Genomic DNA, 16190 nt, shown 5'->3' with positions numbered 1-16190 from the left:
TTTTCCAGAGGGGGAGATTGATGGGGTCCTGGTGGTGCACCACCCAGCTCACTGACGTCACTGGAGCTGGGCGGGACACCGACAATAGCTAGAGCGTCCCACTCAGCTCCTGTTAACCAGTAACATCATTGGTTGCCAAGAGCTGGGCAGGACACTGGGCAGAGCGTCCCAGGTTGCTAAGAGCTGAAGGAGGAAATGTACAGTATATGGCCCTTACACATCTTCCTGTCCGGTTCTTAGCAGCCTGGGACACTCTGGTCAGTAAGTGGGCCACGTGACACAAAGAGATGCCACCTGAGGCAACAGCTTAAGACTGCCTCATTATAACGATGGCCCTGAGTTCAATGCCTACATTTTGTGGTTTCATCCAGTAAAAAGCCCTTGTTAATCAAGTATTGTAATTGCAAGGGAAGAATGCAAAGCCTTAAAAACTCCTTCCCCCCCTCATTGATAGGAAAGCAAATGATCACAGCTAATATTATTCTAATACATCACTTTTCCAATCTAATATTACATATCACAGCTAGATGAATCAGATTATGAGTAAAACAACATATGCAGAAATAGTACATCTGTATATATTAAAATGAAAACCTAAAATAGCAGATCTGTGGAACAGCTGTTCTAATCATGATTTTCTACTTTCCTGGAAAAGAACACCGAATTTAGAGAAAATAGAATATATGAGCATTTCATCCGCCAAGACTAATGTTTTCCACTGTAAGCGCTGTGACATTCAGAAGAGGAAGAATAAAATAAATACTGCACTTCATTGTGGGAGATGGGTGTTATAATTCACTTACATAACATTAATAGTGCCAGATTTCTCTGACGTAAGTCACTGAAAATCTTTTAAAGCTTTTAAAGCATACTTGGGTTACCATTAACACTATTTATTGGGGAACAGAGGTATCTACAGTATACTGCATGGCAATTGTATAACCTAATAAAATTCTACAGAGGATTGACACTTTATAAAGAAATCACATTTAGGGTAACAACATTGCTGATGTTTTAGGAAAATATGGATGAATGACGGATATTTTGGTCCACAGCAGCACATATTTTTAAAGGGGGTTCCATTCTCTAAAAACACTTGAAACATTTTCAATGTAGAAGAATCGATCTTGGTGCCATTAATTTATGGCACTGGAAGAATTGGTCTTTCACAGGGAGGGGGGTATGCAATAAAGGGTTTAGGTTTACATTAGATAGGGTTAGTATTTGGGTTGGGGGTACAGCAAGGGTGGACATATTAATATATGTCCACCCACCGCCAGCTCCATTGACAACAACTATTAGCTAATGTAGAGGTTCTCCATTGTGTGTTGGGGGTCAGGATGGCTTGCAATCCAGGAGCTGTGTCTCTTCTTGTTCCTTCTATTTGGAGGGCTAGCTGTTTCATGAATACATCTAACCTCCGGGTATTACCTCGCTGTAGATTTCCTTTTTTATACTTGCTAGTTTTAAAGTTGTAACCTCTATTTTTCAGAGGAACAATATAGTAAGACCTCGTTCAGACGGGCAGCAGACTCCCGCACCCCTCTAAATCTATATGCAGTGGGCTGTTTTTTCAGAGCGCGGTAGAGCAGCGGCTGCCTGGCATTCAGGAGGCAATACTACCACCTCCTGAATGTAATTTGTATTCTTTTTTTTTATATATCCCAATGTGGATTTTCAATTGATTTACAGGGTTATTCATAAAAGGGTGAAGAGTTTGGAGAAGTGAACAATCTAGTCCAAAATAGCTGATTTGGAAACATAATCCAGTTCAGCTCACTTTCCAGTTCAGCTATGTTGCCCTAGATTGTTCACTTCTCCCGCCTTCTCCATACTCTTCACCTTTTTGTGATTAACGCTGTTGATGTGTTGTATAGCTTTTAGGTGGGTGGTCAAGGGGCAGTGAAAATGCAGATCAGCCTCCAGTTTTTACTGCTCCCCTTGCAGTCCATCTGAACAAGGACTAAAGGAGTATATGTTTTACTTAGCCAAATAAACCTCTAGTCAGTTCAGTCATCCAGTCATGTGCAGGGAACTTATAAAAGTTGGATCTTCCCCTGCATGTAATTGGACGTTTGCCCAGAATATAACTGAGTGAAAAACATGCTCCTAAATCAACCTTGTAATGAAAAATCCTAATTTTCCTCTTGTAGTTATGTTTTTGCCGACCTGAATTTACATGCTTGAGAATTAACATGTACATTCTACTTCTTTCTCATATGCCATTAGTGTATAGGTCTTGTACATGTGCTGTATTTTTTTATCAACAGCTAATTTCGGCAGGCTGGGCGATTCTGCCTCTCCCCTTCCATTTATCAATCATCTTGACCACGCTAAGCAGATTGATCCGTGCTGGTGTGGTCAGTTTGCGTCCCATAGCTTGTAATCATGTGCTACAGAACACCATGCTGATGCACGTTGTGCCTGCGGTTACTTTAGGGAACACTTAGCAGGTGTTGAAAATGTGTCCCAAGCATCCTATTTTAGTGTTTAGTAGTTGTACTTAGCCGACCTGTACTTCATTTTAAAGTTTCAAAGTCCCGATTTAGACCTCTTTTACATGTGTGGCTCCCTCCAAAAAGCTCTATGCAGTGGATCGCTTTCAGAACCAGTTGACAGGTGTTCAGGAGGTGATACTGACATCTCCTGAATGCCTGTTTTTTCTTTTCCTGTTTTTTATCCCAGTGTGGATTTTGAATGCGTGGTTGACACACGGTTGTAGCACAATCTCATTGATTTCAGTGGTTGTGTTTGGTAAGTGGCCCATCTCCCAAATGCGACATGCTGTATACAATTTGTGTTTCCTCACAGCCCACAACAAGTATACATACCTGAGCAGCCACCATGTTACCGGTAGGTTTTATGTGGCAAATTGGATGGTGGTAAAAATGCGAATCATTGCTTCTTTTTACCGCCCGTGTTAATGAGGCCTTAGTTTTTTTAATGGGGTCTGACTTTCCCTGAATTCCAAGTCCTGCCAACTGTCATTCCACAGTCCAATTAGACTGTCATGGCCAGCAAGGGCTCTCTCTGTTGACAACAGATTTGGTAGTTGGTGTTGCTTCGCCATGAAACCAGACAAAGCCAATCCCAGCAGCAAAGTGAAACTCAATCAAAGGGGAGTTCAGAAAAAGCTAGTCTAGCTAATTACAGTAGTGGCAGGCATGTTATAGTATCTCCCCCAAGGCAGAACGTCTACTTCTAAAAGTTTAAATTGAAGTACAGGTTTACTATAAACACTATGTGGCCATATATCACTATGATTGGCGAAACACATACAACTCTGTAGTTGAGATCTGTCCAACATGACTATTGCCATTGCCCTATTGACACTAATGTGACTGTCCTCCCAGTCAAGAAAAAATCTATTAACACGGAGCATGAAAAAAGGTACATTTTTCTGTTGAGAAATCGGAACAATCATGCTTTAGAGATTTTCCATCAGGTGATGATTATCATTTGCACTCTGTTTATTAAAATCAGCCCATAAATTGTTCTAGGTAATCAATCAAGCCGATCGCTTGTATAAAGAACATTGTATTGGGTGGAATCGATCCAGGATTTATTGTGTCATTTTAGGACAACCCCTTTCATTTAAAACAAGTGTGATTTTCTTCTGTTAAATGCAGCAGACGTATTGGACGTATAACATGGTTATGTCTTCTTCACTTGCAGAGAAGTGGTGTCTATCAATCACTTCCTAGAGGCGGCTGCTGAGAAGGAATTACGAGGGAAAAGGAGACTCCAGCAGTTTATTGAGAACTTGCTACAACGAGTGGAGCTTGCAGAAAAGCAGCTGGAATTTTATCAGAACCGACAGATCAAAAACAGTCAAGCCAGCGTAGGAGATGCAGTGGTAAGACAGTGTGTATAGGCTCTCTTATTAGATGTATGTGTAGCAAATAGAAGACATTTACTCCTTTAGTCTGCACTGTAGGCACAACCCTTGCAGCTGCTTAGAAGAGTCAGTGGATCTGCTGCTTCTTCTGTTACATACTGTAGAACTCACAATGTGATGAGAACACAAAATGGAAGTGACAGAATTACAGGCTGAATAGACATTTTAAATTGAAACTGTACTTCTACAGTTACAAGTAAAAGACAATACAATTACAATACAAGTCAATACACAAAGATTCGGAGGGCCCTGCTCGTGAGAGCTTACAATCTAAAAGGGAGGGGCAAGTGATACAAAAAGTAATAACTATGAGGGAAGAGCTGATAGAGGAAGTCAAATTTCAGTTGTTGGATAGAGGCGGTATAGACTTTCCTTACAAAATGCGAATTTATGGTTCACCGAAAGGCAGACAGAGTAGGATATAGTTGGAGAGATTGTGATAGGGATTTCTAGTGGATGGGAGCATCTCTGGAGAAATCCTGGAGGTGGGCATGAGAGGAGGTAATGGGGCAATAAGAGATGAGGAGGTCCTGGGAGGATAGGACAGTTTGGGTGATATTTTGAGATAAGGTTGGTGATGTAGCTTGGGGCAGAGTTATGGGTGGCTTTGTATAATGTTAATATTTTGAACTTTCTTTTTTGTCTGCTGTTACCTGTCCGAGCCAGGAAAGCTTCTTCTGTGTCCCTCTCTGACTTAGTTTCACTTTTTTACATAGCCCCTTATTTTACCCTAACTTTGTGGCTAAGCCCTGCCAATTGACATTCCACTGGTCAAGAGCAGTGTCAGTGGAAATAGAGGATGGCAATTGGTGAACATAGCCATGAAATCAGGGAATGTCAGATCCCATTAAATCAGAGAGGATCTTCTGACTAATAAATAATATTAGACAACTTGTTTTTTATTTGATTTATTTAGAGATGTTCACATACTGTTTTCCCATTATCAGTGTTCTAAATTGTATTCCATGTTGTATTCCTGTGCTTAAAGTGTCTCTCTCTTCCCCTTAGAGCAGGTCCCGGCATTCCCTTTTTCTTTTAGCTTGTTCCAATACAGAGAATCAGCTTCTTTTTCTCTCCACGACATCGCAACCAGGATTAAACTCTGTTTTTAATAACATAGGCACATCCCAAGAACTACATTTCCCAAAGAGCCCTTTCCTTAGAAACAGTGTGTAGTCATGCCCTTGTGACCCAAGGCAGCAGCACTGTTTTGCTGAGAAGAAAATCAGTGTATACAGTGTACACAGAGAGGAGTGGGGGATAAGTGAAGTCCTGCAGTCCCGCAGACAGTGCTGACAATACTGCTAAGGATTTCAGTGCACGAAAGGATTATATTGTCAGTTCAAACAGGAAGTTAAGGTCACACTGTTTTTATAACAGATCAACAGGTATTTTTCTATACTTGCTGACCTTTTTAAGTGGATGAAACATGGGAAAATATGAGTGTATTGAAGAGATATACTGAATATGCGTTTTTTGTTTTTTTCCCCTCTGACCTACACTTTAAAGTGGACCTTCACCTTGAAAAATAACTGCTTTCCTAAACTTTCCCCCCTCCACGACAGGAAAATCCTCCCTTTTTTACCTTTTTTTTCCCTCCTCCTCCCTTTGTTTACCTTTTTAACATTTATGCTCTGGCCCACCCCCCGTCCTCCATTCTTACCTAGGTGAGAATAACGTCTCCTCCACTCTTGGTGCGACGTGCATATCCCAGGAGGCATCGGCTTCCACAGAATGAAAAATTGGGATTGCAGTCCCCTGATACAGCGCTACCACGAGGGTGAGGGTGATTGGGTATGGTTTTTTTTCCGCGCTAGGTGTGCAGCTTCTAGGAATGCGGACCGGGGTGTCCGACGTTTGTCAAGGAGAACAAAAAATGGGGATAGAAGCGCTACTACCATAAGGAATTGGATTTATGCAAAGTTTGAAAAACTTACCAAAAAGTAATAGCTGATGCGATATCATCGACGAGGGGTGAATAGATGGGGAACCTCCACTGGTGGGGATTATGAATCCCTCACCGTCTGGCTTGAAAAAGAAGACCTGGCTCTTCGAAACGTGTAGCCGCAACAACGTTCACCTGCCCACACTTGCCTTCTCACCGAGAAGCCCCAGGCGCCCCTGCTCGCACCCTCGAGCGCTGAAGTCACATCACTCCCACTGACTCTCCCGGCTCTGCCGCCTGCAGCGTCTATCTCCTGGCAATCGCCTATCACAGCCTTCTCCGCTCTCTCTGTGCCCGCCCGCCTCCAGCCGTCCTCTCTCCCCCTGACACACCGCTCGTTGTCTCGGGCTGGCTTGCTCGTGCCCTCGAGCGTTGGAGTCCCAACACTCCCATCAGCGATCCTTTGCTGGACACCTCGGGCTCCGTCCCAGTCTCTTCCCCCCCCCCCACACACCCGATCTGCCCAGTGCATATGCCCACACTGACCTGACACTTCCAGTCGCCAGACCCATCATTCTCAAGCAGCAACACAGTGCACACCAGCTGCACCTTACCCCCCTCAGTCCCAACATCATCCAATAGCCCATGTCCACCCGTGCCTGTCACCCCCCTCCCATGCACTAATCTGACCCAGGCTCCCACCACCATCCAGCACCCCCCAAACCCACAATTCCCCATGACCTTCCCAGAAGCACAACTGATTGTTCATAATCCCCACCAGTGGAGGTTCCCCATCTATTCACCCCTCGTCCATGATATCGCATCAGCTATTACTCTTTGGTAAGTTTTTCAAACTTTGCATAAATCCAATTCCTTATGGTAGTAGCGCTTCTATCCCCATTTTTTGATCGGCTTCCACAGAGCGGACGGAGGAATAGGGCCAGGCCTGGTGACGCACCATCGGGGTCAACTGCCTGAACCCGGAAAAGACAGTCTCTCCCAAAGACGTTAGGGAAGAAGATGTCGGTGTGGGACCCGGTGTGCAGCAGTAGCAGGCGAATCACACCAGCACAACACTGGATTCACTGGGCTGGTGAATATGTGAATTGAGGACCACTAAGCATTTGGTAAAAGTTAGTAGGTATGCATGATATTCCTGCTTACCATGACTCCATAGTACCTGTCTAGCTCTATCAATGAAAGACATGCATTAACCCTCTAGGAACACTCTCTTCCTTTTTATCACATTACTTTATACTGTCAGAATGTGTGTGCACTTAAAATTGATCATTAGCCATTCACTTTCTGTTGAACAAATATTTTGCCAGTTGTGCAGTGTTCACAGGTTTTGATAAAAACAATTTAAGCAAATTAAACCTTCCACTACAAGGGCTCCTCTCTGGGAGTTTAATTGGCTGTGTAGAGCCAGCCCTACATTAGCTCAGCTCTGTTTTCAGTAATAACATTCTCTTTCTGAGATGTCTTGCACTTTACTTGATTAGAGCAGCAACACTACACAAAAGTTACCCGTCTGTTAATGTCTCCTAAGACTGAAGATACTGTTAAAGTAAACCTGTCATGAGACCAATATGGGGCTGCCATTGCTGAACTTCTTCTAAAACGACTAGTGGCCTGGCTGCAATTGTAACTCACAGACCTAGAACAAGTATGCAGTAGTGCACTCCTAAGTCCTATTGTGGACAGACAACATGCAGCATTTGTGTGGATTGAGTGCTGTCAGCCTTGCCCAGTGTCTTTTGTTTACCTACTCAAACCCTCCCACTTTCAGATCTCTGCAACATAGACCCTAGTGTCCAACGTGAGGCCCAAGGGCAGCATGCCACCCTTTGGCACCTGTTTGTGCGGCCCTCAGAGTGCCTGCAGACAGTATGTACAGTATATTCGTATTTTAAAGCTGGAACATAAATGTGGGAGCATTCATTTGTAAAGGGGTTGTAAGTGATCTCTAGGAGTATGAATGTCTCATGAAGCATATACCCAGCCTGCAACAACTCCTATAGCGTTTCTGCTGTCTCTGACAGCTTCCCATGAAAAATCAAACTCACTCAATATTATGTAGTGGATGTCAGGGGCCACGTTTGAGAACCCTTATATAGAATGAGTTGATCAACATTGACATCGACACTAATCATTCTGTACTTCCAAGATAAGAACTAGGGAGGCTAATGAGTTTCCTTGAGATAACACAGGAAGTGAACACTGGACTCAGGAGAGCTTTAATTTCTAACATGATCAACAGGTATTTTTTGCACTTATCAAATGGATATAACCAAACACTTTCAGTGGTATATTAAATAGACCAAAATGTAGTAAATAGAAGTTAATTTTTTAGGTTTTCAAACACTTTAAGGTCAGGGGGAGTGAAAGAGTTAAGTGTGAGGTTAAAGAGGAACTTCACTCCCCCCTTACAATTTTTTTCCCATCTTTCCTTGTCCTCTGGGTTGTGCCCAAAAAACTTACTCACATGTCCAGTGAATCCAGTATTGTCTTGTGTAAGCCGCAACTCTATGGCAGCACACTGGGTCCCACACCTTCCTTTTAACATTATCAGGGGGCCAGCTGTCTCTTCTTGCTTCTTGCAGCCTGTCACTGATGACATGTCACAGTGCATACATGTGTGGCAGCCAAGTAGCCTGGTGGATGCGCAGAGCAGCAGAGATTGCTCAAAGCCTCTTGAGAAGCGCGATGTCAGTATGCTCGAAAGCTTTGGGTGCGGAAGGGACATCAGCCTCATGTGGACTGAAGAAAGCCAGTAGTGCAGGGCCGGGACCCAAAAAAAAGTACCATTAAAAAATAGTTAATATTTGATTGTTTAATGGGGTGGGAGAAAAATGATGGCAAGTCATTAAAGAAGTTGAATGTCCGCTTTAGGGATATATGTTAGGGGTAGGTAATAAATGGGGTATAGGGATACTTACAGTAAAAAAAATGTTCCCTTATTTTTCTTTGACAACATTTCTGTTCCCAAATGGGCTGTGCTTCTGAAACTAAAAATAACATATGACTGGACTGAAGTATCATCACATATAACAAAAGGTGAATTGCATTGCTTGTTGAGTTGACCTGTGTTTGAATTATGTTTCTTATATACTTACTCTACTCAACTCTACTTTTGATTTATTACAACCCATATCTGCAGTGCAAATGATGATTTCTGAGAAATAGATTTGAGAGTAATGGCTGAGCTGAAAGCTCCATTCATTATTTTTGGCTAGGAAAGGTATAGTGAGATTATACAGACTTCCGGGGAAAAAATTTAATGGACATTTAGTCTGTAATAGACTATAATACTTTTCTTTGCTGATTTTTGTAAACATTACTAATCCATTTATGGTGCTTTTTATTTTACAATTTCCATGGAAAACATAAAAATGCACTAGTACTGGATATTTTGTTTTTCCTTTTTTCTAAAGGGGACTAATCACTGATTTCAAAGTAGAAAGCCAAGTAAATCATGTGCTCTAGTTTTGGACAGAGTGGGAGGGAAAAAACCGGTGAGACATTTAGTGATGTCTGTATCTCTGATTTCCCCTTGCTTTCTGGGGCACTTACAGTATCTCACAGGAGTGAGTACACCCCTCACATTTTTGTAAATATTTTATATAATTTCATGTGACGACACAGAAGAAATGACACTTTGCTACAATGTAAAGTAGTGAGTGTACAGCTTCTATATCAGTGTACATTTGCTGTCCCCTCAAAATAACTCAACACACAGTCATTAATGTCTAAACCGCTGGCAACAAAAGTGAGCACACCCCTAAGTGAAAATGTCCAATTTGGGCCATTTTTATGTTTTCCATGGAAATTGTAAAATAAAAAGCACCATAAATGGATTAGTAATGTTTACAAAAATCAGCAAAGAAAAGTATTATAGTCTATTATAGACTAAATGTCCATTACATTTTTTCCCCGGAAGTCTGTATAATCTCACTATTCATTTCCTAGCCAAAAATAATGAATGGAGCTTTCAGCTCAGCCATTACTCTCAAATCTATTTCTCAGAAATCTTCTGTGTCATCACATGAAATTATATAATAAAATATTTACAAAGATGTGAGGGGTGTACTCACTCCTGTGAGATACTGTACATTACTACACACCTCTTCTGCTTTCTTCTCAAGCTCTATGGTAGTTGGTTCTCCCAAACTCCCTAGTGGTTAGAGGGGCCATCTATTAAAGTGAACAAGCAATGTTGTGGTAAGGCAGGGCTGGACAAATCCCAGGAGCCAAGTGTCAGGACCAGATGCTAGTGTGCCTACCGGTACTTGGACGCACCAGAACTTATACTATTCTCTCTGTCTATCAAGACAAGTACAGGACACAAGATACTAGATGGTACAAGATTCAGGAAAGTAGACTGGCACTGGATTCAAGACAGGACTAACATGTACGATACAAGATCAAGATATACAGGGCAAGATAACGGCTTGTGCAGACAGGACTAGACTGAACTAACACCAGCCCAGAGCCCTGGGCCTGTGATTGCCACAAGCAACCAACATAGGGAAATGAAAGCTTGTGACACACAAAGGAGCATTCAACATGCTCCTAACACCAGGTAGCCTAACTTTTGAGGGCTTCCCTGGTGGTTGTCAATAGAGATGGCTATTAAAAAAAATCCTGCTGGCTCCTGGAGTGGACTGACTGGCTCCTGAATTCAATATTAATTTGTCCACCCCTGTGGTAAGTTTGCGGCTAGCAGGGGGATATGCAGGGATCTAGAGACACCATATCTTTCTTACTATTCTATTTTGAGCCCATAGATGTGCTAGGTCTATGGTACCAGGATAAAGCAGTTTTACTTACCTGATCACCACTCCCCTCCGGCATGCGGTGCTCTCCCATCTCCCCTGCACTGTGACTTGTGTACTGTCCCTCAGCGCCCTCGTATATAATGCAGGGCTATGGGCCCTGTATTGTACATGATGATATCAGCAGGCCTCCGACCAGCAGAGCATTAGAGAATAGAGGCTGCAGGTGCCGGTCATAGAACCTGCAGCAACAGGGATCAGGTAAATAAAAGCCTTGACTAATGTATTCTAAACCTAAAGAAGCAGTTAACCTGGGGACGGCCCCACTATGAGGGAGTTCCATGTTATCCCTGCAGGTAGGCATTAAATGCAGGTCATGACGTGCTTCATGGCACTTGATGTAAGTTGAGGTGCATTGACATGCAAAGCAAAGTACATTGTAATGTGTCTTGTCACATGTTTGGCATCATGCATTTCTATTGATTTCAATGGAAATAGGACACATTCACAGCTATTCATTTATAGCACATCAAAGCATTTACACCAGTTAGTCATTATTTCAGATGGTGATAGTATCATCTGTGCAATGCATTTTTGTGTGCTGTCTGCCTTTTTTAACGCACTGATGTACAATATAGGACCAATTGGTGACAATGGAAGCACATAAAATTAGGGCTGCAACAACTAATCGACATAATCGATTATAATCGATTATTGAAAAAGTTGTCAACTTTTTCAATAATCGATTAATCGGCTTCCGATCAGTTGGCCCTGCTTCCAATCAGTTCGCCCTGTTCACGGCTCCACACGCACCTCCTCCCCACCTCACGCTCGCCGCTGCCAGACCCGCTCGCTTCCACGCTCCACACGCCGCACCTCCTCCCCGCCTCACATTTCCTGCCCATCCACATCCACGATCGGCACAGGGACGCGGGGAGATGTAGTAAGGAGGAGCAGGTGTGGGGGGATGACAGCTGCTGATAGACAGGTCCGATCTCAGAAGCACGTTGCTGGAAGACTGCACTTTCCCACACATGGTGCTCTATAATGTATTGCTGGGATTTGTATTTCTCTATAGCTGATGGTACATTGTGCTGTATATTATACATCGGAATACAAATCCCAGCAATACATTATACACTGTATGTATAATGTATTGCTGGGATTTGTTGTACTCCTCTATAGCTGGTGATATTCTGCATTGCGCTGTATAATGTACTATTGCTGGGATTTGTTGTACTCCTCTATAGCTGGTGATATTCTGCATTGCGCTGTATAGAGGACTACAAAACCCAGCAAAAGCACATTATACAGCACAATGCAGAATACCGCCAGCTATAGAGAAATACAAATCCCAGCAATAGTACATTATACAGCGCAATGCAGAATGCCGCCAGCTATTATGTACTATTGCTGGGATTTGTTGTACTCCTCTATAGCTGGTGATATTCTGCATTGCGCTGTATAATGTATTATTGCTGGGACTTGTAGTCCTCTATAGCCGTTGCCATTCTGCATGCATTGCTGTATAATTTTACACTTTCTATTTCACTATATTGCACACCACACTATCTTTTTTTTTCTTTTTTACTTCCACTGGTCCAAGCTTGCTCCTGTGATGGACTACAACCTCAATACAAACTAGTAGTCCATCACTGGAGCCATTTTTTAAACTTTATTTTATAGTTTATCCGATTAACCGATTAATCGAACTTAATAATCGGCTAACTAATCGATTTTGAAAATAATCGTTAGCTGCAGCTCTACATAAAATGCACGATTGTTAATAACACACACGGAAAGGTGTGAATCCAGCCTAAAATATAAATAGCATGCTTTTTTTTATTATTTTTTCTAGAAAGCTTAACATGTGACATGTTTCTGGCTCTAATGCGTTTCTTTGCTACTAATCATATGTTCACATGTTCTTTAAGCCAATCTTCCTCACATATTAGATATAGGTAAAATACAACAATCCCTCCATTAAATGTGACATGTCCAATAGAGCTATTATTAATTAGGTTCATTATTTTTGTTCAAAGATATCGAACCCTTACTATGTCTTCTTCTTGCACCCCTCTGTATAGGCTATATTGGCATGGGGCATAAATCCATCCCTGCCATTTTTATAAACATTAGCAGTGTCCACTATATATGGAATTCAAATGTTATGCAACTCTAATGATAAAACAGAGTTTGTTTTGCAGAATCTGTAACCCAAGTCTTATCTAAAATGAACATTTATTTTACAGGAGACATTTTTCTTTCCCTTGTGATGGTGCTAAAATATGATCAGCTGTCTATTTGGACTGTATATGTGTTTACTAAGTTTATATCCATGTTTTAAGCATGTAAACTCTCTGTTTATTTCCACAGGTTGTACATTTTCAGGCAAGCAGAAAAAACAAGTGCCTGTACGTATTTGAATTCTTTATTTCCCGTTACATTATTTGTAATATTCTATTGTTTCTGTTATGTATTTTATCGTGATCCATTTGTTAATACTCTTCTAGGGTTTAACAAATAAATCATACATTAAACTGCCATTGATGTATTTTTCTTTTATATGGAATAGAATTTGTCAATCACTGTGTTTAAAAAAAGATTCCTGGAAAGTGTACATGTAGTTTGGTACCATCTGCTAATCCCAGCTCTCTTCATGTTGAAAAGTAGCCAACATAAAACGTCAGATAATACCCTTATGCTGAAATTCCTCTACAAATATTGATTTTCCAAAAGTCGGTATTTGCAAGGCTTAAAGTGACATTAAAGTCAAAAATCTTTTTCCCTCCTCCCAATATTAATGTCATCACTTACCTTAAATGATGTTTCTTAATCCGATCTTCTTCTTTCCTGTCCTTTTCATCTGTCCCTCCAGCGCTGCTGAGGGTCTCAGATCCAGCGCTGCCTCCTCTGTCCTTGCTGGCACTTCCGATCCAGCGGGGTCTGCATGCTGGTGCACGCGTCCATATACTTACCTTGTGTCTCTCCTCGCGTCCCGGCCGAAAATGTGAACTGCACATGCGCCCGCCCCAAGATACTTTGCGGCCGCCCCAGAATTTTCACATTTTCGGATGGGAGTGCGCAGGGAAGACACAGGTAAGCATTAACCCTTTTCAAAGCGTTTTTTTTTTTTTTTACATTTTTTGCATATAACTACTGCTTGCCAGCAGTAAATATATGCAAAAAAAATTGTTAACAAATGATAATTGAAATCCACATTGGTCTGTGCATGAAGGGACAGTCGTGCAGTAATCGAATGACGGTTCGATGAAGGCATGAAAAAAATCTAACGATACTTGTAAGGTGTATGGCCACCTTTAGGCTTATATATTGCACCCTATGTGTCACTATTCTGAGCTGGGTGCAAATTGCTAAGATATGAAGCTTATTTTGTTCTGGGTAGAAAGAGGAAGAATGCACTCACTTGCCTTATACCCTGATAGTGTTGGTTTTTCCAAATGATTCCATTGCATCGTCAGGAGGGGTACACTGAGTCCAAAGATAAAATGTGGCACTTTATGGTGCCTACTACCTGGGGGGCCTAGAGCAACAGATTTTATTAGAGCTCCGGCTCTTGAGAGTTGAGGATCCAGTGGGGGATTTCAGGTTTTTTTTCAGGTACGTTAAGGCTTGGGTCATTGGGCGTTTGCTCATGTAAAAACTGCTTCCCTTCCTGTACAAATCTTCGACAATAGAATAGCACACGGGTAGCTAATTTGGGCATTCCAGCTGTGGTGAAACTACAAAACCCAATCATTCCTCTGCTTTTGGGAGTCATGCATGTGCCTGTCAGTCTTGCAATGCCTCATGCATGACTCCCAGGAGATCTGCTTCATCTACAGTGAATTCTTAGTGATCTCAGAAGCTTCTCAAAGACAAAATTTCTTCACCTATCAACACAAGTCCAAAGCCCATAGGCACAGGCTGCTGATCGATCTATCCAGGCAGTTTCAAAAGATTTCTGCAATGCTAATGAACCAACTAGCTCATTCTGCAGTTTGAAATCACATGACTGACGTAACAGAAATAACATTTTTAAGCTTGGCATATTGGGTATCTTTTTACCTGGCACAACCTCATCTTTTATATTTTGCAAAACAATTGGTATTATATTGCGTTTTTTTGGCACTAAAATTAACTTAATAATAATAATTATATATTATATATATAAATAATAATTAATTTAATAAAGAGTTGAGCTAATATTTTGCAACATAGAATGTTGTAACTGCCCCATTATATTCTGCAATGTCTCTGCTTTCAGAAAATATATAATTCTGGAGGGTGTTAAGTTTAAGTAATTTTCAGGCCTAAAATGTGGATTATAACATCTGTGCAAGAAAATGCAAAAACAGATGTGTCAGTGAAAGGGTTAAGGTAAATGTGTTAGCAAGCAATGTATTTAAGAATCTAACATATATGTTCTATTTTTTAGCAACCGAGGGAGTTTTAATCTGGTAAATAACATGCATGATGTCAAACCTCAGTCTGCACAGAAAAGTCGCAGTTACATGAATCGCGTGGGCATCCAACCAATGAAATTATTACACGAGTCCTCGGAAGGTTGCCGAGAAGTATGGAAGCCGCAGAAGAAAGTGGACTCTTCAGGAACTGCGAGGAAGGTTAACAACAAGTCAAAAATCGGGAAAAAGATTTGCATGTGTAATAATGTTCATAAACATTACTAAAGTACCACCTTGTTTACATTTTGTACAGAAACTGATGTCCTTTCACAATTCATGGGGGTACCTTTTTCCTGAAAGAGTTGTAAATAGATCCAGGGAACAGCAATACATATCTTTGCTGTCATTGTCTGCAAACTGGCGAGTCCACTCAAAACCAAGTTTTGGCTGGATGCCAGGAAATAGCATCACTCGTTGATGTATCTCTGAGATCTGTATGGTCAGATCTCTTCTCCTGAGTTCCCAGGTTTATCTACCTGAGACAAACCTTAGACATTCTACATGCACTGGAGTTTTAGGCCTCATTCACACTGCCGTGCATATATGTGCGTATTGTACCATATGCAGCATATGCAAATAAATGGCTCCATACACATAGCTGCGTATGGAGCCTTATATTTGCGCAGCGTAAAAATGCACAGAAACAGAATGGAACCGAGATGTGTCCGGGCAGCGTATTTCTGCGTATTTATGTGCATTTACACATGTTTACGCACATACACGCGTACAGTTCATTAAAATTTCTATTATGAAAAATGCATTCTGGGATTGCATATAGTGCACATATATACTCACATACGCGCGTATATACGCAATATACAATTTTGCTCTTGCGTTGTGTGTGAATGAGGCCTTAAAGTGATATTAAATGCTAGGAGTTTCTTTTTCACTTAAAGTGATATTAAACCTTAATTTAATAAATAACCATGAAGAGGTAGACCCCAGCACTTACCTTGTTTGCATGTTGGTTTTCTTTTTTGTTCTGTGGCTGCTTCCAATCCCTGCAGTGAAAAATCCCTGCAGTCTCCCGAAAGAGCCACCTGTGCGTGTGCGCTCCCTGCTCAATCCATGGTAGAATCTCCATTGAAGATTATGGCCCCAGAGGCAAGCCACTACCCGGCTCCTCCCTCCGGTTGCTAATTGACAGTGGATGGAGCCTGCACTCT

The 16190-nt window shown here is 41.6% G+C and overlaps 1 protein-coding gene across 1 annotated transcript in view; it reads left to right on the top strand.

The window, feature by feature from the left end:
- ZNF365 (zinc finger protein 365) overlaps nt 1–15249 on the top strand; it is a 29593-nt gene extending 14344 nt beyond the window's left edge. Inside the window, exons 3-5 of the mRNA XM_018576659.1 lie at nt 3676–3856; nt 12935–12972; nt 14997–15249. Coding sequence (XP_018432161.1) covers nt 3676–3856; nt 12935–12972; nt 14997–15249 — 472 coding nt within the window. The remainder of the gene's footprint in view (nt 1–3675; nt 3857–12934; nt 12973–14996) is intronic.
- The last annotated feature ends 941 nt before the right edge of the window (nt 15250–16190 follow it).

Source organism: Nanorana parkeri, unplaced genomic scaffold (genome assembly GCF_000935625.1).
Source record: "Nanorana parkeri isolate BGI_ZX_2015 unplaced genomic scaffold, ASM93562v1 scaffold73, whole genome shotgun sequence".
NCBI lineage: Eukaryota > Metazoa > Chordata > Amphibia > Anura > Dicroglossidae > Nanorana > Nanorana parkeri.
This window is presented reverse-complemented; position numbering and strand designations above follow the sequence as displayed.